General features: G+C 39.1%; 1 protein-coding gene across 6 annotated transcripts in view; it reads left to right on the plus strand.

The window, feature by feature from the left end:
* FN1 (fibronectin 1) overlaps positions 1-23,859 on the plus strand; it is a 69,619-nt gene that overhangs the window by 3,251 nt on the left and 42,509 nt on the right. For all 6 annotated transcript variants that reach the window (XM_047084293.1, XM_047084295.1, XM_047084298.1 and 3 more), the window contains exons 4-17: positions 775-906; positions 1,844-1,981; positions 4,194-4,352; positions 6,706-6,897; positions 7,744-7,923; positions 8,575-8,751; positions 9,810-9,962; positions 11,254-11,382; positions 13,228-13,371; positions 18,176-18,297; positions 20,952-21,132; positions 21,331-21,507; positions 22,533-22,661; positions 22,769-22,858. In XM_047084293.1, the coding sequence (XP_046940249.1) occupies positions 775-906; positions 1,844-1,981; positions 4,194-4,352; positions 6,706-6,897; positions 7,744-7,923; positions 8,575-8,751; positions 9,810-9,962; positions 11,254-11,382; positions 13,228-13,371; positions 18,176-18,297; positions 20,952-21,132; positions 21,331-21,507; positions 22,533-22,661; positions 22,769-22,858 (2,103 nt within the window). The remainder of the gene's footprint in view (positions 1-774; positions 907-1,843; positions 1,982-4,193; positions 4,353-6,705; positions 6,898-7,743; positions 7,924-8,574; positions 8,752-9,809; positions 9,963-11,253; positions 11,383-13,227; positions 13,372-18,175; positions 18,298-20,951; positions 21,133-21,330; positions 21,508-22,532; positions 22,662-22,768; positions 22,859-23,859) is intronic.

The following is a 23,859-nucleotide window of genomic DNA, read 5'->3' on the forward strand; positions in this document are numbered from 1 at the left end:
AAAATAATATATTAATTAAATTAAATTTTAAAAAGAAAGCATTTAGTTTTTTTAATCCATCCTTTAAGTATAAGTTGCTTGAAAGGCTTCTGTCCAAAAGAACAAAGCAGTCCTTTGTGAATAGACCCAATCAGCTTTTCCTGTACTTAGTGTTAGGGTTTATTCAAGTTTATTAGCAGTCTTATGAGTTAGTGGTCCATAGTGCTTATAATCTAATGGACAGTTTGGCCTCTGATGTGCCACTGTGTTTAATAGCTTAGAAGAGTACCCAGATTTCCACACTTGATAGGTGTGCATCTATGTGATTTCCACCAATGTGACATTTTTTATGCTGGGGTAAAACATGGGCTCTCCCACTCCTGAAAGCTGGAAAGCTATGCCCAATGTGGCCTTTTCATTCCGTCAGGCTCAATCTGCCTGCCAGCCTTTCTTTTCTGCCTTAGGACCCAGTTTCCTGTGATCTCTCCGAGGAACCAGGATTTATGACCTCTTTCTTTGCCATTCAATTTTCTGTGTGATTTCCCATCATGCTTAACCAAGACCCAAAGTGACCAGACCTGTTAACTTTCCCCCTGCCTCTGATGGGAAAGCTGTTGTCTGTGTTCTTGCTTTGCCTAACCTAAGTACCTATCCTGGGTGGAACATGAGACCTTTTCTTTTCTTTTCTTTCTTTCTTTCTTTCTTTCTTTCTTTCTTTCTTTCTTTCTTTCTTTCTTTCTTTCACTGAAATATTCTCTGTCTTTTTCTCTAACATTTGCTTTTTATCTTGAACAGACCGTTGCCATGAAGGCGGTCAGTCCTACAAGATCGGTGACACATGGAGGAGACCACATGAGACCGGCGGTTACATGTTGGAGTGTGTGTGTCTTGGTAATGGGAAAGGAGAATGGACCTGCAAGCCGATAGGTGTGTGGCTCTGAGGGACGACGGAGAGGCGGGGAGGCACAGCCAACATGGTGGATTGCACCAAAGGCCCTATGGACGCGAGATCTGAATTCCAATTCAAAAAATAGGGAAGTGGAAATTTTATTTCAAATACTGAAATAGTTCATAATCCACAGCCCTGAAGGAATCAGGCCCAAAAGTACTAACATTGGTAGATGTCTTAATTTTGTTTCAAAAGGACAGGATCGAATTGAAAGATTTAGGAAACAGTCATTTCTTTTGTCTACTGTCTCATCGCTGCTTTCTCCTTGGTCAAGATATAAATTATTTAAAAGAAAAAAAATAGCACTTTTGACATCTTTCTTTATTGGAACACGCTGGACCGAAACAATACTGTGTGTGCTCTGTCACACCTTGGTAATTTTTCTTTTTCAAACTCAAACTTTTTGAGCTTCTTTTGGCCTTAATCTTAAACTCTATAAACACAAGTCTAAGTCTCTGCCTATAGATTTGAATATATAAATTGTTCTTGAATCAGACTTTTTGTGTTGTAGTTATTACAGAAATCAGATTTTAAACAGCTTTCTTGTCTTTTTTTTATGCATTCATAATTAAGATCGGAATTGTGGGTGTTTTGTCCCCCACAGATGAATACATATACAGATCCTTTTCACTCAAATACTTGTGTGAGAAATGTTACTAGCTGAATATATATAGTCTATGTACTTATTAGGAGAATAGAATTTCCGCCTGCCGGCTCGTCTTGGGCTTTCTTTCACTTTGGTTACTTACTATGTGCTTAGTTATAGGGCGTGCCTTTCTTTTTGAACAGAGTACCACTTAAAAAAATGTGGCTGGATTTTTGCTTACACAATATACTTTAAATTACAAGGAGCCTGCACAATTCAAAATAACCCTTTCCCCCCCACCCCTGTTTTTCATCCAAATTTCCTTACAGCTGAGAAATGTTTTGATCACGCTGCTGGAACTTCCTACGTTGTTGGAGAAACTTGGGAAAAGCCATATCAAGGCTGGATGATGGTGGATTGTACCTGTCTGGGAGAAGGCAGTGGACGTATCACCTGTACTTCTAGAAGTACGTCTTAGTTCTTTTGCTCAAGATGAGGCGAGGTATTGTTTTCTGGATTCCTAGAGAGACCTGTAACGTGATGTCACTTATAACACACCCACCACACCAGCATGCTTTGGTAACATTTGGATGTCAAGAAAAATTCCACAATCAACTTACTCTGTTTCTTCAAAGAAAACTATAAAGTTTAATAATAAGGTCTTCGGCTATGAGTGACTAAGAAAGATCCCAAATATGCATTAAAATGCCAAATATGCTGTGGACCTGAAGATTAGTTGCAAATGTTTGATTAAATTATCACTGAGATATTTTCCAAGTATTAAAAGCAAAGAAATCATTAAAATCCATGCAAATACATCTTTGGGTATGTAGGTACTATTAACAGAGAATGGAGTGAAGCTCTAAAGTTTTAGGTTTCCTTCTATGTTTGAAATTTAACTGGGGCATATTCACTGGCAAAACTGATGAAAATAAAAAGCACATATAGGTTAAAATTATGTGTCTACGTGGGACTAAGGACAGTGTCTCTTACCCAAAGCTCTTAAATAGGCTTCTTAGCGCCATAAAGAAGCTGACCTCTAGCACCCCTGCTGCTCCTTCCAGAATTGCCTGGAGGCCCTACCTGTTGCCCTAGGGATTCAAGGCTCCTCTTTTGAACTTTTCAGACCAAAGGCAACTAGTTTATTGAAGCAAAACAACCATTAATGTTGCTGTTATAAGTAAATTCTAAGTCAAATCTCAATATATTGAACCTATTTTGTTTATCTAGGTTAAAGTGTTTAACCATCTTAAAATGTTCAACCTCTAAATTTGAATTCTTTGCTAACAAAAAAATGAGTCTTTCATGGAAAGTGATAATAATTCTGGCAGACTCTTTCCCAGAAACTTGCTTGTTCATTAGATCTTTTGCATTTAGAATGTTATTATGATCATCAGACTTTCAAGACCTTGGTGGCAAAGTTTTAGCTCAAGACAAAGTAACTGTCTGATTCAAACCCTCATCTATTATTTAAAGTTCTTCTAATAGCAAGTTGGGGGAAAGTTCCTCAAAGAAAAGTCATGTATTGCATGAAATTTTGTAAGTCCCCAGTTTATATAGGACGGTATAGGAATGCAAAAAATAAATTGGACATTAGTACAGCCTCCAAAAGCACTTAGTTAGTCAGTCAGGGAGATAAGAAAGGCTTATACATATTCATTTTCTACAAAGTGTAATATTAAGGGCTTCAAGAAAAATACTGAAAATAGTGCTACAGGGGTTTAGGGAAGTACTTTCCCCTGGGATATGGAGAAAAGCTATAATATCTTCCTCCAGACCTCCATTCTGATGCTAGATCAATGTGGGTGTGTATTTGTGTGCACTTACATCAACCGTCTAATTATGGTCTCTTTCACCTTGTGCTGTGATTTTCTGATTCATACAGAAATCAAATCCTCCCTCCTCACATTGTAGCATATGGACAAAACTGGATTATAACTGAAACAATCTATTTGCCAGATAATTGAACACATACACTAATGGCAATTTAGTTACAAATGATCACTTTATGTTAATAATTCCATTTTTCCATGAAAGGTTCACACTGAGCCATTCAAAAGAAGCCATTTGACTGGTAATTTTAAATAGGTGTGTGTTGGAGGAGGTTAGAAGAGAACATTTTAAAGAAGTTGGCAGTACTCTGAATTTTCTTACATAACAAATGAAAAAAGAGATGCTACTGTTTTTTATAGCTTCTTTGGGGCAGTTGGGGGAGACCTTTTGAAACCTACTTGCCTCCTATTGTTTCTCACTTTCTAAAGAAAGTCCCCTGTTGAAGGGCTGGTCGTATCCAGCAATTACTGGGAGAAAGCTGGGAGAGCATGAGAAGGAAAGAGAGGGGGAAAATAGAAAGCCAGAGAATGAATTTGATCAAAGGACCAATGTGAAAACAACTTTTTTTTTAAATTAATGGACGAAAGATGATGAAAAAGTCCTTTGGCAAAGGCGAAGAGGAACGAGACTAAATCCTACAAAGTCACACATCTCCCTTTCTGCTCTAACAAATGGAATCCCATCTTTCAGAAGGTTGACACCTGTGCTACCAGAGCCACATAGAAACCTACCACCAGAGAATAGCTCACCAAACTTTAAACCACTACGTTCTTTTTTTAGCATTGACTTGAGCATTTGCCCAGCTTGACATGACGTGTATATTGAAATGCTTCCTTTCTGATACAGACAGATGCAATGACCAGGACACCAGGACATCCTACCGAATTGGAGACACGTGGAGCAAGAAGGATAATCGGGGGAACCTGCTCCAGTGCATCTGCACGGGCAACGGCAGGGGGGAGTGGAAGTGTGAGAGGCATGCGGCTCTGCAGACCACGTCCGCTGGTGAGGCACAGAACTAGCCAGAAACCTCAGCACGTTTCGAAACCTATTTCTGCAAATCCATCTTTCCTTTGACACACCATTTGAGGATGAGTTTGCCATGTTTCTGCTAATAATCTGAGTTCATTTACAGACTGCTAGTTGTTAAAAACTTTGTTTAATATCAGGTTTTAAATTTCTAAAAAATGAAATAAAAATAGATCTTAGAGGGAACAAAAGGAGGTTTAGCCCCAAGAGATTAAATGATGTTTAAGGCAATGCCAATGTTAAAAAACCCACACAATTAATATATAGATATATATGTAGATATGCACACATATACATTCACATACATACGCATTTTTTTACCTATGCATTTTTAATACCTAAAGTGCATTTTAATGGAAATGAAAGGGTTATGATGGGTTACACGACTACTTGATTCTTCTGCTAGGAAAAGGGAAAAAAGTACATTTGTTCTTTTCCAAACTGGAATATGTTTCCTTGTCCTGACATTCAGCTTTCTTTGTAGTGGAAACAATTCTTTATGCGTGGTTTCCATGCTCCAGCAGACTTTGTTGCATTCCATAAAATAATGCACAATCATTTTCTTCATGTATTGGCATTTACAATTCGAGAAATTCAGAGGAGGCCTCGGGATGAGAATGAATGACACAATGTCTAAAGCACTTAAAAAAAAAACAACTAGTTTTCATTATTTCTGGCACAAGAGCAAGATCTTTGCATTGTAACTTGTTTTGTAAGAGTCTGAAGACAGAAATAATGGCGATCACGGGTGTGTGCTTCTGTTATCCTTCTTAATATGTTCTCATCAAGTTTTCACTGCATAATGTACTAGCATTATTGTTTAGCCCGTTATCAATCAACCATTTAACCATAAATAAAAATATTATTTGTTTAGATTTTTCTCCCTTTGGTGAATTTTCGTCTTGCTCTGAGCACTTCCAAAGGTAAACAAGATTAGACTTGATAGTATCTTTGAGTTATTTGATTATTTTCATTTTTATTTTATTGATTGATTGGTTGATTGAGAGAGAGAGAGAGAGAGCAGGTGAGGGGCAGAGGGAGAGCAAGAGAAAGAGAGAGAATCCCAAGCAGGCTCCATGCACAGTGTGGAGCCCAAAGGAGGGTTCCATTTCACAATGGTGAGATCATGACCTGAGCTGAAATTAAGGGTCGGACACTTAGTGACTGAGCCACCCATGCATCCTGAGGTTTTTGATTATATCAGTGACATTACTGCTAACCAAAAAAACAAACAATTATAAACATCAATCTACTGAAATAGTTTATGTTTTATTTTTTTCCCTCCTCCAGCTCCCCTACTGAAATAGTTTAAATTAAAAGGGTAATTGAGGTATAACAGGATAAGGATTCAATAAATGTTATCTAATTTTATTAATATTACTAATATTATACAGAAAAGGTTCTGTTTAAAAAGTTTGAGAAGCATTGGGTCAAACAAAATGGATCCTGCTTCTATGAGATCTTTATGTTACTTTGTACTGTGGCTCTTCAGTGGGGTATATACAGATGCCCACTCCCCGGTGTGTATGACCTTGGGACCCGTTGTATGTAAAGTGAGAGAAAAGATCAACATATTGTGTTGTCTTACTCTGAAAACAAAGCTGTGTTAAGCGGATTGATTGGGTTTAGAAACACACACACACACACACACACACCAATTCTCAAATAATCCTGGGGGGAAACAAAATGTGGAAGGAGGAACAACTTCTAGAGAATCCAGAATGGCTGCCCAGGATGCTTTCATTGAGATCAGAGTTAAACAGACGGCCACAGGTCTGCCGCAGGGTGTCAGGGACTTCTCAAAAACAATATTGGCAAGAGAAATGCCTAGTTATATTGAACGTATAGAAGCTGCTAAGGGAGCGAGGGTGAGGCAGACCATTCCAGGAGAAGGGAAAGACATAAAGACAGTACAGGGTACAATGAGTGAATGAGGAGACAAGGCTTACACCAAGGAAGGACGTGGTCAGAGGTGAGCTGGAAGAACTTAAGTGTGGGGGATTATGAAGCTGTGGACCATGTGCTTCCTGGATTGAGTGAGGAATTGTTGAGGGCATCTGCTCTGTTGAGTGGCAGGATAATGTCTGTGATTTAGAAATATAATTCAGATAAGCTGGAAGATGGAGACCCTTTGGTTAGACTCTTACAGGTTATTTCCTAGGCTGAACGTAAAAGCTAACACAGGGAGGGGCATTTCTTTTCAGTTCCAGATCAGTAACACCATGGATTTCAGAGTGATCTGTATGGGACCCTGAAGATCCCCACTCCAGAAAGTAGTTAGTTGGCTTCTCTCACCCAGCTTTATGACTTTCCTTTCTCATGCCCTTAGGATCTGGCTCTTTCACAGATGTCCGAACCGCCATTTACCAGCCCCAGCCTCACCCCCAGCCTGCTCCATACGGTCACTGTGTCACAGACAGTGGTGTGGTTTACTCTGTGGGGATGCAGTGGCTGAAGACACAAGGAAGTAAGCAAATGCTGTGCACTTGCCTGGGCAATGGTGTCAGCTGCCAAGAGACAGGTCTGTATTATCTTTTCAAAAAATAATACTGATAGCTTTTTATTATTAAATTTTTGAGAAGCAGTACATTCATTTACAAAAACAAAAAAACAAAGTAAAACAATAAAGCAAACAAGAAAAGCTTATAATCTTACCACCCTGTGATAACAACCAGGGTTGGCATTTCATATATTTTCTTCCAATCTTTTTAATCTATGTATTTTCTTTCCTGTAGTGGGGATTAAACTGCTATGTATTGTGCTCGCTTCGGCAGCACATATACTAAACTGCTATGTATTATCTTTATTTGTCTAAAATGTTGTTATAAGAGGGCTGCTTTCTGAATAGCAACCCAACCATATTTTATACTCTGAATCTCAAATTTTTGGAGCTTCATGCTGTAAACTTTCAACAACTTAATACATTGCTTCTGGGCTACAAAAGTGATAGTAACCACTATAGTGGTATAACTATATAATTGGTAGTAACCAATAACAATTGGTACCTTTGACTTTTTCCCTAGAATAACCTCATGTATTAATTATTATGGCACCAACAGAGTTCTGTATATCACTCCAGTATACTTTGAACAGCATTCGTAACTAGTCTGTATTAATATACCATTGCAAATGGGGAAACTGAGGCACGGCAGCAAAGGTGGCAACAAAGGACATGGGCAGAGGAACTCCGGTGTCACTCTATTCACAAAAGATAGGTTTGCTGAGTAATACATTTGGACTGACTAGGTGATTCTCTGCTGGCCGCTTGAAGGCACAAGCTTAGTCTCCATTAAGCTATAAAGAAGCAGCTACTGGTGGGAGATAAATGCAGCTCTGTTTACTGAGACCCTTTTGGTTGTGCTTGTAGCTGTAACCCAAACCTACGGTGGCAATTCAAACGGGGAGCCGTGTGTCTTACCATTCACCTACAACGGCAGGACTTTCTACTCCTGCACCACAGAAGGGCGACAGGATGGACATCTCTGGTGCAGCACAACTTCCAATTATGAGCAAGACCAGAAATATTCCTTCTGTACAGACCATACTGGTGAGTCTCCCAGGAGGAAAGCACAGCAGTGAGAAAAACCCATTTCTCACGCCCTGTTTTTATTTGCCAGCCTCTGGGCATTCATCTTGAGGCTGCAGAAGACATCACTTTTGTTCAGTCTGGACCCAGGAGACATGAAGCGAACTTAGCAGCTGAAGATCCTTCCATGTTCCCCAGGACCCTTGGGAAATGACACCGAGGGGAAAGCCCTCCTGTTCAATTATTTCTGACACACTGGGATTATGATGTGATTAAAGATACGGGTATATTAACATCCGTAGGCAATCCCCCAGCGCTAAAGAATACACAGGATGAATGCCTGAGTGCTTCTCTACTGGTTAACACTATGTTTTATTCAAAGCGACCATTTGATCTTTTCTCTTTTGGCTGGGAAAATGAGAGTGAAATTGGATTTAAATCTGTTTTGAAGGTGAAGGTGAATACGCTAAGGAAGCTTGAGACTATATTATCAGGCATCCTTTCTTCTGAGGTAGACTCCCCGTGAATTAGCTGCAGAGACATGGCTCGCTCGGAACCTTCCTGTGGTAATTCCCCACTGTAAGCTGGGGTCATATGAAGCCGTGTGCTTAGTCCCCACTGTAAGCTCAGTTATCATATTATTTCTTCCTATTTGTCTGTTATTCTGGGCAGTTTTGGTTCAGACTCGAGGTGGAAATTCCAATGGTGCCTTGTGCCGCTTCCCCTTCCTGTACAACAACCACAACTACACGGACTGTACTTCTGAGGGCAGGAGAGACAACATGAAGTGGTGTGGAACAACGGACAACTACGATGCTGACCAGAAGTTTGGATTCTGCCCCATGGCCGGTAAGACAAATCCCTGTAGACACCCATTTACACAGTAAGACAGAAGAATAGTGTCCGGTTTACTCCTATTTTACCCATTAAGTCTTAATTTTCAGACAGCATGCAACTCTGTAAGATATATTTATATACATATAGTTATATAATATCATATGTAATTATTATATATTATATAACCATTCATATAATTGTAAAATCCTTTCGATATAGTTGAATTCCAAAAACATATAAATGCAATAAAAATGCTTTTTTTTAAAGTCTGGAAATGCACATATTTTACAGGTTTGTCATTTGTAAAGAGCACACAACTTACAGCATTTAATACATAACTGCTGTAGTCACAGACCCACGATATTTACAACATAATTTTGGTTTGATTAGAATAAGCCCGGTCACTTATTAAATACCAAAATGACCAAAACTCTGCTTTTCTTTCAAGTATGGGATCTTTTCTTTTTTAAGGGGGATCTAGTTTGTAAGGATAGAGAAAGGGGGGCCAATACCTTTTCTTTGTTCTCAAATTTCAAGAACCCCATAGGTTACAGTTGATCTTGTAGTTTTGGAACTGAGAAGCCGTGCACCGTATGTTGTGGAATGTGAGGCCATGAAACATAAGAAAACTAATTATACTTTTATTTCTCTCAACACAAGAGAATGTCGGATTTAGAAGAAAAACATGCTCTAGCTTACAATTCTATACCCAAATGCATAGTTTCCCTTCAGGATAGAATAAGCTGGAAGTAGAAAAAATTATGAGGCAGTAGTCAACATCAGTCTTCTACAACAATGCAAACCCTCTACATGAATGTGTAGGCATTATTGTGGTTTAACATCCCTCAACCTTTCCTGTAATTATTCCCTACAACATACTTCACCTGTGGACTATGTTTGCTCCCTCTGGTACTTAAAACTCTACACATGCAGAGAGCAGCCCTGAGACTTCTTTGAGGCACACCAGACTGCTTTCCAACCAATTCTTGGTTATCCTAATAGCCTAAGGACTGATAATACTGCACATGTTTTTATACCTTGTGATCATTTCTCCATCCATTTCTATATAGCCCACGAGGAAATCTGCACAACCAATGAAGGGGTCATGTATCGCATTGGAGATCAGTGGGACAAACAGCATGATATGGGCCACATGATGAGGTGCACATGCGTTGGGAATGGTCGTGGAGAATGGACTTGTGTCGCCTACTCTCAGCTCCGAGGTATGCTTGCTTATTAATGAGAGCATGTGAAAGGACCGAGACTGCAGAGAGGACCAAGTTTTGTGGACATTTGTACTTTCCAAAAGCAGGAGGGGAAATGTGTGACGCCATGCCATCAGTCTACCGTGCTAGATAGGTTTGTCATGTTAGGCAGCCAGTGGAGAGAAGCTGGCAGAGCACTTCTAAAATTTGAAACATTCCCAGGATGTAAGTACTTAGGCTGAGACGATGACTTCAAAGGCTAGAACACAATTATTTGGTCCTGTTAGCTTTTAGTTACACCATTGGATTCATGTCTAGAAAAGATTGAATAATTTCTGTAAAGAAAAGAGACTTTGCTATTCTAAAAACAGATCCTTGCAGATCCAAATTGAAGGTGACAATCAGAGAGACCTATTTCTTTTGCTCAGCTCAATTTTTTTTCCCTTGGATCCTGGGATATAATATAGGGATATCGATTTATGAAAACCATGTTGGTACTTCTGTTTCTTTGATATGAAGAGTACGATTTAGGTACAACTCTGAACCAATAAATAGTCCATATAACTGGTGTGTTGACCTTGGCCTGAACTTGTTCTCCTTTTGTGGGTAACACAATACCAGAGTAATAATAATTCCACATGATGTTGCAAAACAGAAAGGAAAGACATACAGACTAACTCTTCATTTTACAGAGGAAGGAGCTGAGACCCAAAAAGGGAAAGTAATTTTCTCAGGATCTCTCAGAGAGTTTGGAACACAGTTGGCCTACTCTTGTGTTTTGTTTTGTTTTGTTTTTAATTTCACAAATGCCATCGATGTTATTTTATTTCCCAAATCCAAATATCTCCCCACCCCAGCCATTCCAGAGATCAGACCATCACACCATGCTGGGTACTCCATAAGTATGCTTAATTTTCCTCCTATTTCTCATAGCACGCAGAGATCTAAAGGACATTATCAAATTAGCAAGAACTTTTCCAAAAGTAAAACACGTATTTGTTTAAAAATTACCTTTCCACAGGAAGGTGTATTTTACCACATTCTTTACTTAGTTGTATAGACTTTGACCTCTGATATTTAAGTTTATAAAAAAGTTGATAAGACAGAGAATTTTTTTTTTCCAAATCCTGTATTCCTGACTAAGGTTTGAAAAAATGTTCTTTCTATGCTAGTAGAAAAGTTATTTTAGTGGGAGGTGTTGGTAATTTAGTGGGAAAAAAACTGTATGCTTTGAAAAACATGGCTTTTTTTTTTTATCTCATCGTGAAACTTAAAAAAGTTCTCCACCATCCCACTGTCTCCTAAACAGATCAGTGTATTGTTGACGACATCACTTACAACGTGAATGACACATTCCACAAGCGTCATGAAGAGGGGCACATGCTGAATTGTACCTGCTTTGGTCAGGGCCGGGGCAGATGGAAATGCGATCCCGTTGGTAATTAGCCTCATGTCTCTAGGAGGTTTTGGACGCTGGGACTAGTTAACAAGTTTCAGATAAGGAGAGCCATTTGATATTACATAATGGAAGTTGACTCCAGACTTTGATCAATGGCTTGCAGAGAGCTTTGCAAAGTCTTTTCTCTAATCATAGACCAAGATACCAGTTTGATAGTGACAGTTATCTATTTTTGTTGAGTTTGGTAACACATGCAGGTTTATTTTAATGGAATGGAATTAGTTCTTTGGTTTTGAATCATAAAGAGAATCCATGTTATGAAAGAGAACTTTCCTTTGCTGACTGTGCAATAACGCGGGCAAGTGAGCGTGCCAGTAAATACCTCGTTCCAAATACTTTATTTTTCTTGGCTGCCCTTTATAATAAATAGATCCAAGCAAATAGTGAAGATTGAGCCTTAAAAGAGCTGCATGGCCAGCCTTAAGGTAATCCATTAATATTCCCTTACCAAAGGAGACCTGTTGCTCACCACGAAAACAAACTGATCAGATGAGTTTGTTTGACATGAGATTATCAAAGCTGAGAGAGAAGCCTGAGAGGTATTTTTTTAGAAAATGCTCAGCAAGTAGTCGTTGTTAAAATCTAGTTCATCCATGTGCATGTAAAATTAAGCACTCCAAAATTTAAAGAGGTATATAAAGTGATCCTTTGTTCTTACTATTCAAACGGTAAGTCAGTGCATCAATATAGCTTAAATATAATATCTAATTTATTGTTCCAAAATTGATATTCAGAATGTCAGTATATACTGAAATCTAAATCATAAATTTTTTATTTAGAAATATCGTCTTTTTTGGGGTGCCTGGGTGGCTCAGTCAGTTAAGTGTCTGACTTCAGCTCAGGTCATGATCTCATGGTCTGTGAGCTTGAGCCCCGGATTGGGCTCTGGGCTGACAGCTCGGAGCCTGGAGCCTGCTTCAGATTCTGTGTCTCCCTCTCTCTCTGCCTCTCCCCAACTCATGCTGTCTCTCTCAAAAATAAATAAAACTTGAAAAAAATAAAAATAAATTTAAAAAGAAATATCTTTTTAGAAAGCTAAACATTTCTCCCAATGGGTACTTTTTTTTTTTACTACTACTAATTGCTCTGTAAGGTAAAAGATACGAACAAAACATTTTGTAACCACATATATTTGTAAGGACAGTTGCCTCTCTGCCCCTCCCCAGCTCATGCTCTGTTTCTCTCTCTCAAAAATAAAAAACATTAATTTTTTTTTAAATGTAAGGACAGTTGCAAGTTTCCATTAAAATTAAGAATATACGGTCTGAAAATTTACAAAAAAGGAGGGGGAGGTGTCTGGGCTCAGTTGGTTGAGCATCCTACTTTAGCTCAGGTCATGATCTTATAGTTTGTGGGTTTGAGCCTTGCATCAGGCTCTGTGCTGACATGACAGCTCAGGGCCTGGAGCCTACTTCAGATTCTGTGTCTCCCTCTCTTTCTGCCCCTCCCCTACTCACACTCTGTCTCTCTCTCTCTCTCTCAAAGAAAAATAAGCATTAAAAAATGTTTTTTAAAGAATATAGGAGCGCCTGGGTGACTCAGTCGGTTAAGAATCCAACTTTGGCTCAGGTCATGATCTCACAGTTCGTGGGTTCGAGCCCCGCATCGGGCTCTGTGCTAACAGCTCAGAGCCTAGAGCCTGCTTTGGATTCTGTGTCTCCCTCTCTCTCTCTGCATGTCCTCTGCTCATGATCTGTCTCTCTCTGTCTCTCAAAAATAAATAAACCTTAAAAAATTAAAAAAAAAAATATGGTCTAGCACACTGAAATTAAATTTGTACCTCCATGTCTTCAATGCTGCTTCTTCTACTTGTTTATATTTTAGACCAATGCCAGGATTCAGAAACCCGAACATTTTATCAAATTGGAGACTCCTGGGAGAAGTACGTGCATGGTGTCAGGTACCAGTGCTACTGCTATGGCCGTGGCATTGGGGAGTGGCATTGCCAACCTTTGCAGACCTATCCAGGTAAGTACCTTTCTTAATGCAAACTGAGAGTCTTTAACGGAGTTTCCAAAACAGAGCAGCATCAGTGTTTTTAATACTCTGATGCCTGCATTGGCCTCCTCTCTATTTTCTATCTTTTTCTCTTGTCTCTAATAATCAGATTTTTGACTAAAATAATTTTCCTTTCTCCTCCATCAAGTTAAAGGTGTGCTCAGCTGTGAAAATGTGCCTGTGTGTAAATTTGTTTCTGAACACTGTAGAGCGTTCCATTAGGTTAAAACACTCTGGCTAATTTCATCTCACATCCCCACGTGGAAATAGAAACCATACCGTGAACTATACTGGAGGTAATGTGTGGGGTTGTATGTTATGGCTCTTAACAGAAAGGTTGCCTAGAGAGATTATGTGAAATACAATATAGGGTATGTGTGTTCGCTCACCATTTCATCTGGGGCTTCTTTGTGTCAAAATTTTCATTTGTTTGATCAGTTGGAGTCTAGAACAAAGTACCCTGGGTCAACAGTTGAGTAATTTGGTCAATTTTCTGCCTACGCAGTTCAAATATTCTCAAATGTTTATTGCTGGGTTCGTTTTTTTTTGTTTGTTTGTTTTTTTTTTAGGTCACAGGACATAATGCCTAGCTGGAGGTGTGATTAATTCATTTTAGACAAAAAAAACATTTTTTAAATTTAATTTTCACTGAGTGATTATAATAAGACACAGTGAATTATGAAGCTCAAATTTTTAGGCACCAGTTATTTGAGCAACTACTAAGCTGCAAAGCCTCCTAGGCCTCTGTTACCCTTAGACCTGAAACATGGGCCACATTCAGAAACAAAAAGAAGTTGGGAGAGCGTCAGATTCTGCCTATGACAGAAATTAAGATTAAGTGAACTAGGGACACCTGGGTAGCTCAGTCAGTTAAGTGTCTGCCTTTGGCTCCAGTCATGATCTCATGATTTGTGAGTTTGAGGCCCATGTCAGACTCTTTGCTATCAGTGAGGAGTCTTCTTGGTATCTTCTGTCCCCCTCTCTCTCTGCCCCTTCCCTGCTTGTGCCCTGTCTCCCATTCTCTCTCTCTCTCTCTCTCTCTCTCAAAAATAAACAAACAGAAAAAGATTAAGTAAACTAAATCCTTCCATAATGTCATAAGAGATTAGTATCTCTTATTACACATATTCACTATCACAGACAACAGGATATGGAACAATTTGGCCAAAGGTAGAGTTTGCCAAGACATGGGTCCTGGCTGTAGGCTGTGAAAGAGTTCCATGTCAAACTTCACTCACTAGTTTCTCATCTGTAAAATGGGGATATTAAAGTTGATTGCCTTTAAAGTTCCTTCTAGCACAAACAACCTAACAATCTCTGATCCTAAACACTAACTGCCCAGATACACCCTTCCAACAAACTTGGAAGAAACACTGCTCTCCCCATTCCTCAGTCACTGCCAGGGGCGTTCAAGGTGACTTTGCTTAAACAAGCTCACAGCACAAATTGACCTGGCTCTTAAATTGTATTCATGGTGAATTTAGGTGTAGGAATCACTTAAAATATATTTTTTATTTAATAACGTTTAAAATATCTGATTGCAGAAGAACCTTAAGTTCAGAAATTATATATATATATTTTTTTCCTTTAATGAGGCAACTAAAGGGTAGAGCCTTCTAAAGAAATGCTCCTGAGTTTCTATGTTTATGGTTGTTATTGTTGTGGCAACTTGTTGAAAATCGCCCTCAGGGCGCCTGGGTGGCGCAGTCGGTTAAGCGTCCGACTTCAGCCAGGTCACGATCTTGCGGTCCGTGAGTTTGAGCCCCGCGTCGGGCTCTGGGCTGATGGCTCAGAGCCTGGAGCCTGTTTCCGATTCTGTGTCTCCCTCTCTCTCTGCCCCTCCCCCGTTCATGCTCTGTCTCTCTCTGTCCCAAAAATAAAAAAATAAAACGTTGAAAATCGCCCTCAATGATTTAGAGAAAAAAAATTTTCTCACCCTTTTACAATGAGCCTATTCACAAAACTGCTCGCTGGAAGCATTTAGGTGAACCGGACAGGGGTGAAATCTACATGGGAAGGAAGCCTTCTGCTTTGGAGTTTACTTGTTGACTTTGTTCCTATTTTTTAAAAAGGGTAAGAAGAATGCTCAGGGAACACAGAGAAGGAGATTTGGAGAGGGGATTGGTGTTTGCCCTCAGTACGTGGTTGGGTGCTTATCTCCATGCCTGGTTTGCTCAGTGGTTCATGCCTAGCGCGCGGGGCTTCATGAGGTTGGGGAGAATAAAGGAACCACAGATGACCAGTAGACTGTCTCTGAGCCTTGCCCTGTTTGCTCCCGTCTACAGAGGATTTGGTGGAGTTGTTCAAACTCAGAGAAGATAAGAGGCATTTGGTTTGTCAATAAACAGCCAGGGAAGCACAGATCTCAGCAAACAAAATAGAGAAAAAAGGACTGAGTCACAAACTCATAAATATTTAACTTCCCCAGGGTCATCGTTCCTGGAAATGATTCATTTCGGCCTTATTTTAAACTGATTTTAAAAGCATACGCATTGTGTCATATCTTTACTTAACTATTTTATGGTTAGCCTGACCAGATTGAATAAGAGAGGGAGTAAGGTTTTTACTGGTAATTGCTAGTATATACCAGTTAGGTTAATTTTAGTTTTACCAAATCTAACCAATGTAAATGATGTCAGAATTTTCAGATGTCCTGTCTTCAAATCATATGTAGATTCAAGTCTCGTGGTAACCAGAATTTAGTTGGCCTTACAAATGATGGACACGGGCTCTTTACTTTCTGATAAAAAATACACTAAATGCATGAAATCCACACTGATGTTCAGTGGTCTATGGTACAAGCCTAAAATTTAAAACCTACAATTTCAAACCAGTGCTTGAAAGTTTAGAAAGAGAAAAAACTTCTGTAGTTTTGCTCCATCACTGAGGTAAAAACGAGTGAGTCACCTTTTTTGTTTCCCTCCCCTCTCGTTTATTACCTTGTGGACCCAGGAACAGGATTAGGGTTAAAGGTGGACAGTAATTGTCATTTGTATTGTCTTTCTAAAACTTAATAGACATTCAACCATCATACACTTTTTCTTTTAATTAAAAGCTAATTTTTTTTTCGAGCAGTTTTAGGTTCACAGCAAAATTGAAAGGAAGATACAGAGCTTCCCGTACAGCTCCTGCCCCACACATGCCCAGCCTCCCCTATTACAAACATTCCGACCCAAGCAGTGCATTTGTTACAATCAATAAACCTGCATCAAGACACCATTTTCACCCCAGGTCTTTGGTTTACATGAAGGATCACTCTTGGTGTTGTACATTCTATGGCATCATAAACCTATGGCATCATAAACCTTTTCCTCCCTCAAAATCATGACTGCCAAAGGAAATTATAGTAGGAATTCCTTAAAGGACTGATATTTGAACAACCTTATGCCAATTATTGTAAATAATTTAAGGACCTGATATTCCTGTATTTACCGATGTTCACAGAAGTCACATCTCTAACATTTTGCTTCACCATTTGTCTTTAAAAATTTATTTGTATTTTTGAGGAGCTTCATGAACAGAAGGAGTAATTCAAAGAGTGACATGGAATTATAGAAAACTAAGAATTCTGTACATGGATTTTGATATTTATGTGGCTTAGAAATAGGTGCATTAAATGAAATTAAGATTCAAAGAATCTTAACTTGTTAGTTTTCAACCACTTTGAATTATTCTCAGTGTGGAAGTGAGCATATTATTGTAAAACTTTTAAGTCTACACAGAGATGCAAGTTATATATTTGTTCTCCTACAGAAAACTTTGTTTTCAAAGAGAATTTGACAGCAAAGATAATTAGGTTTGAAAATCAATATTTTTTTTTCCTAAGAGCTTTCAGAAAACCTAAATCTGTTAACAATCTGGTGAAATACTTTACTAAACTTGCAAAATTTTGCTGTCTTTGATAGAGTGGCAGTTAGAAATTCTTGGAAAGGTTATGACAAGAAACTTTGTTTTCATTTCAAAAAAGTTGAACATTGACATCCTGAAAAAGACAGTGTTTAGGGAAAAGATGTGTTTTGCTCAGCAAGCATAAATTTTCTAGGTAATTCATTATTATCCTAAGTGGAGTCTACACTATTAAGAAATTAATTCCATTTTCCTTATATTGTTTTCTCTTTAAAAAACCATACTTTAAATTTTGTAGGAAACAATCATACATACTGAGATGTGGAAATACTGAATTTAGTATATACTTCAACCTGTCATTTCAGCTGATAATTGCTTTTCAAAAAAAAAACTTTGATCTCTTAATAACGTGGCCCATCAGTGATATAATTTTAGAGTATACTTACTAAGTAAAAATAAAATGAAAACTTTAGAATGTTGTTTCCTTCTTAGTGGGTGGATTCATTCTAGATGAAAAGCTTCACAGATGAGAATTTGTTTTAAAGAAGCTTAGTATGATAAATAAATGGGAGTTTGGGTTCTTTGTTACTTTATTTGGGTTAGGGTAGTTTGGCAATTTTCTCAATTCTTATTTTGAAAATGGAGACAAAATAAAACTAAGGCATTTTTCAAATTTTATTTTATTTGCTATAAACAAGTTCTATTTGCATTTCTCATGTGAACGAAAATGACTTATTGACTAAAAAGGATTTTATTGCATTGATTTCCAAGGACAATATGTAAAAAAGTAATCCCAGAATTTTTTTAACTATATTCACCCTTACTGATAAGCAAAACTATCTTTTAATGATGTCCATCCACGTGCACTAACTTTAAGTTGAAGCAAGTGAATACCCAAGATCACCAAATCTCACATTCTCATTTTCAGGCACAACTGGTCCTGTCCAAGTCATCATCACTGAGACCCCCAGTCAGCCCAATTCTCACCCCATCCAGTGGAATGCACCAGAGCCATCTCACATTTCCAAGTACATTCTCAGATGGAAACCTGTGAGTATCCCACCCACAAACGGGACATTGAGTGTTCTGAAACAAACACATTCTAAATACTTGTTTTCCAGCTTTCGAGCCAACTGATCTGATGAACTATCTGTGATTTGATATATAGATTTAGCTTTTTTGGTATTTAGAAGGATTTAGAAAGATTTGTTATTTAGAAAGATCTTCTTAACAAGGAATTAGAGATGATAATGTCTGAAACAACCCTTCCCCGATATGGGAAGGGAATCTAAAGGCTTCGTATATTTTGCACCTCTGTCAGAGGAAGACAGTTATTGGCATCATTTCCATGATTTGAAAAAAATTAATATTTAGCTATAGAGGTTCACTTTTTAAGGGATCACTTCTTAAAATGTTACTTTTGTTTCTCTGAAGTTATTTAGGTAGAGGGGGAAAAGAGATGATTCCAGGGAAGAAAATGAGGGGTGATAGTTGGCTTGTTTAAAAAGTGAACCTTCTGAGTTTTTAATGAGAAGCATCTAGAAATTGAAGAAATCATACTGAGGAAGATGTTGATCTAGTAAATTTTAGGATTTCTTACCCTTCAAACCTGCCTGTTAGATCTCCAAAATTCATGACTCATAACTTAAGAAACACTCTTTTAAACCCAGGAAAAAAAATGTCCACTTTTAGTCACAGCTGTTAAATCCTAGCAATTAAAAACAAAATAAAACAAAATGCTGGACCAACTCAGGCAATTGTATTTAAACTCTTTGGGAAAAATTCAAGCTGTGAAATCATTCTTTTTTTAAAAATTTTTTTAAATGTTTATTTTTGAGACAGAGAGAGAGAGAGAGAGAGAGCGAGCGAGCATGAACAGGGCAGAGGCAGAGAGAGGGAGACACAAAATCCAAAGCAGGCTCCAGGCTCTGAGCTGTCAGCACAGAGCCGGACATGGGGCTTGAACTCATCAACCATGAGATCATGACCTGAGCTGAAACAAAGAGATGCTTAACCAACTGAGCCACACAGGTGCCCCAAAAGCATTCTTTTTTGTAGCATACTCAGTATTCTTGTCATAGTGTCCAGAGCAGCCATTTCCAGAACTTTGCATTTAGTGATGTTAGCCAGTGGGATTACTATATTTTCCCCTCCAATACCTTCTTGTCTCTCATCTTTACATCTCACTCCCAGTTTTATTTACTTTAAAACTAATTCTGAAGTATTGCGTGAGATCACTGTAATAAGGGACATTTATAGGGAAGTAATAAGATGTACATTGAATTGGAAAATCTTCAAAGAAGCAGCAGTGATTAATTTCTTTAAGATTTTTAACGATGAAGAATTTTCAGGTTTTTCCTCAATGGATATTATCCAAGAGTGTATTTTTGAATACTTTCTTCTGATGCCTAACCTTCTAGAATTGAATAAAACAGCTATCATGAAATCTGATCTAATCGTAATGACTAATTTGAGATTTTTTTCAACGTACTTGAGTTAAAATTTAAATTTAAAATATACTATGATCCATTTCATTTATTTCAAAAATATAAATGGGGGTGCCTGAGTGACTCAGTCGGTTAAGCGTCCGACTTCGGCTCAGGTCATGATCTCACAGTTAGTGAGTTCGAACCCTGCATCCAGCTCTGTGCTGACAGCGCAGATTCGGATTCTGTGTCTCCCTCTCTTTCTGCCCCTCCCCCACTCACACTCTGTCTCTCTCTCAAAAATAAATTAACATTAAAAATTAAATATATATATGTATATAAATGGACACTTGAGTATTTGAATTATTGAGGAACTGGTTGATTGGATAATTTTAAAAAGTCACTGGGCATTAAAAATGTATTTTGACTTAGCTTAGAATATTTACACTTAAAAGGATCTCATCTTATTTGAAGTAAGTGTGTTTCTTTTCCACACATTTTACTGCAATGAGTTTTGTGATCCATGACATATTAATGAAGCTGGACGGATGTGAAATGTAAACTGGAAGCAAAGATTAAATAAACCGAAATCACATTCTTCTGCAGTCTTGCCCAAAGTTGGCTAACCGCTTTTGATGGGGTAAATCATATCCAAGAATGAGTCATACAGCCAGACCAGCTGAACCTTATATGTGATGGTTGCAGGAACTGAGTCACAAAGTAATATTATATCTTTGACTATTTCTGCAAGGCAAGAAATTTGTATCCTACTAAGTGAGAAGTAGAATATCTGGCCGTTTCCCACCCAAGAAAAGAATATATCTGTGTGCATCATAGACATTTAAAAAATGGGAGAGGCAAAACTTAGGCTCATCGTATTTTCTTGCTAATATGAAATAAATTCGTCTGGCAAAAAGGAAGGTGCCCCGTGCCTGTGACTGTGTGACCTTGGGCATGCCATATAACTGTTTCTTCACCCGTAAACTGAGGGCATTTATACCATGAAGTTGGAGAAGGGAGAGATGAAGACTGAATGAGAGAATGCAAGTAAAAGCACAGGGTGTGGTACACAATAAGCTATCAGTAAATATTAGCCATACTAATAATTATTATTGACATTAAACTCTGCTACAGGTCCCTATTCTGATTTCAGTTTTCCACGATTTTCCTCCACAATGGAGCTGCACAGGTCCCTCGTTCTTTGAAGATTACGCATGATCATCTCTGAATGTTCATCCTTGTGAATACTTATGTGATTTTTTTCTTTTAAATCTTTAGAAAAATTCCCCACGCGGTTGGAAGGAAGCCACCATTCCTGGCCACTTGAATTCCTACACCATCAAAGGCCTGACCCCAGGTGTGGTATATGAGGGACAGCTCATCAGTGTTCAGCACTACGGCCACAGAGAGGTGACACGCTTTGACTTCACCACCACCAGCACGAGCACAGCAGTGACTAGTACGTACCCGAGCCATCCTCATGCCCACGCCTGTGTTCCTCAGAGCTGCGCTGTCCTCAGGGAGTGGTTTGCTTCTCAGGTCCTATTCTTCCATGGATGGCCCCAATACTGTTTTTAAAAAACGGTGTTCTGTAGATGACAGTAGGACATTTTCTTGATGGCTGAAGGCTCCCTCTCCCCTTCCCGTGGCTGTCTAGGCAACACTGTGACAGGAGAGACGACACCCCTTTCTCCCGTTGTGGCCACTTCTGAATCTGTGACCGAAATCACGGCCAGCAGCTTTGTGGTCTCATGGGTCTCGGCATCAGACACCGTGTCAGGATTCCGTGTGGAATACGAGCTAAGTGAGGAGGGAGATGAACCACAGTACCTTGGTAAGCTAAATGTGTTGCCATGACAGCTTTTGAGTGGCTGATGGTGACTCTATGTGTATGTGGGTTGGGGGACCTCCAAGAAGGTGTTCATTGAGTTTTGGAACTACTTGACAGCTCAGACCGAAGAAACTTCCAATGTGAGGAAGGAGAACAGCTGACCCTTTCTAGAACTGAGCTTGGATTTTTCCTGAGCCATGCTCACATTTTCCTGGTCCCAGTGTGAGCTGCCTTACCCGTTTGCCTGGGCACAAGTCTGTACAACCATAGTGTTTTCTCCAGGGAAGTGATTGCCAGTATGAGGACCACAGCAGAAAATATTAGCCTTTGGGGGTGTACTCATGCTTTTCAAATTCTCATGGTTAGGGGCTTTTTAAAAACTTTATTGTAGTATAATATATCATAGGCATACAGCTTGATGAATTTTTATAAAGTGAGGACATCCATGTGAGCAGCACCCAGATTAAGAAAAAGAACACTCAGGGGCATCTGGGTGGCTCAGTTGGTTAAGCTTCTGACTGTTGATTTCAGCTCAGGTCATGGTCTCACAGTTCGTGGGATCAAGCCCTGAGTTGGGTTCTGTGCTGTTAGCAGAGCCTGCTCTCAATTCTCTCCCTCTTCTCCTCTCTCTGCCCCACCCCCACTCATGCTCTCTTTCTCTCTCTCCCCCTCTCTCAAAATAAATAAACTTAAAAAAAAAAGATCATCCCTCCTACCCCACACCCCCTCGTCCCCTGACCATAACCGCTACCCTGACTTTTAACTACAGAGAGCTGTTTTTATAAATTTGGGGGTGGATTACAAAAATTTTATATCTTCAGAGAAAAAATTCAGAAAAAAAATGGTAAACAAAAGAAAAATCTCATAATGTATTGATAATTATCGATTACCCATTAGTACATTTCCTTTTAGACTTTCCCCTTCCCTTATGAATGTACAGTTTTAAAAATATCCCCTTTATAGGTTGTGGAGTGATTTGAGGGATTGGTTTGCTCTGATTGGTAACCTTTCCTTTTTTTACTTTAAAGATCTTCCAAGCACGGCCACTTCTGTGAGCATCCCTGACCTGCTTCCTGGACGAAAATACATTGTAAATGTCTATCAGATATCTGAAGAAGGAGAGCAGAGTCTGATCCTGTCTACTTCACAGACAACAGGTACATGTGTACTACATGCTGTGAGAAGAATTGTTTGTCTGTAGAACAGGCCTAGAGTGATATTTCCTGACTGTTTTCCTCATTTGCCCTTTTCTTTTTGTTGTTAGCGCCCGATGCGCCTCCTGACCCTGCCGTGGACCGAGTCGATGACACCTCGATTGTTGTTCGCTGGAGCAGACCCCAGGCACCCATCACAGGTGAGCTTGGCCTCCTCTCCCTGGCTGCCATGTTAGTCTTGATGGCGTAGGTGGCGAGGTGGCCAATTCTAACCTGTGGACAGGGAGGTCACGTAAATCTTCTGCATAATTACTAGTCTAGGGTAGAGGGGTACGTGTGTGTGTGTGTGTAATAGTAATTCACAATGTGATTATCATCAAGCCTTACAGCTCAATTTTCTTACAGATCATTTCCCATCATATCCATTTTATTGACCCCCATACACACAGACACACACACACACACACACACACACACAAACACACACACAATTTCTTAAATTTTTTTTAATGTTTATCTTTATTTTTGAGACAGAGAGAGACAGAGCATGAGTGGGGGAGAGGCAGAGAGAGAGGAAGGCACAGAATCTGAAGCAGGCTCTAGGCTCTAAGCTGTCAGCACAGAGCCCGACGCGGGGCTCGAACTTGTCAGCTGCGAGATCATGACCCAGGCTGAAGTTGGATGCTCAACCGACTGAGCCACCCAGGCTCCCCAACACACACAATTTCTAAAGCCAGCTCATGGACTTATTTAACCAGGCATTTCTGAGGCCGAAGAGGGTTAATTTTTCTGAAAACCTCATTCTAAGACTTATTCTTAAAGAGGTAGCTCAGTTGCCTTCTTAGCTCATTAAGTGACTCAGCTGCCTCTAAAGTTTCCGAAAGAGACAGTGCTAGACAATCTGCGCTCAAGGTAGTTCACTAATTGCTTTCAGTGCTCGGAGCTCAAAGAGAAGAAATCATTTTAACATGAGTATTTTCACCTCGTGGCATCTCTAATAGACATTTATTAAGGATATTAGGTCTTCAAGGATGATATTTATTATTTAAAAAGGTTTGCACGGCTGCTCTTATTTTACCTTTGTACTGAATAGTCCTTAAAAGAAGTGGCAACATCACTGGTTCTTAACTAATCAAGCAAGATGCTAAGGGTTTTTCTGATAAGAGATTTACGACTTACGAAACCTCTGTTTCATAAAACA

This window comes from Lynx rufus, unplaced genomic scaffold, assembly GCF_022079265.1.
Source record: "Lynx rufus isolate CCGP_SWC_20201006 ecotype Redwood Valley unplaced genomic scaffold, mLynRuf1.p SCAF_2, whole genome shotgun sequence".
Lineage (NCBI taxonomy): Eukaryota > Metazoa > Chordata > Mammalia > Carnivora > Felidae > Lynx > Lynx rufus.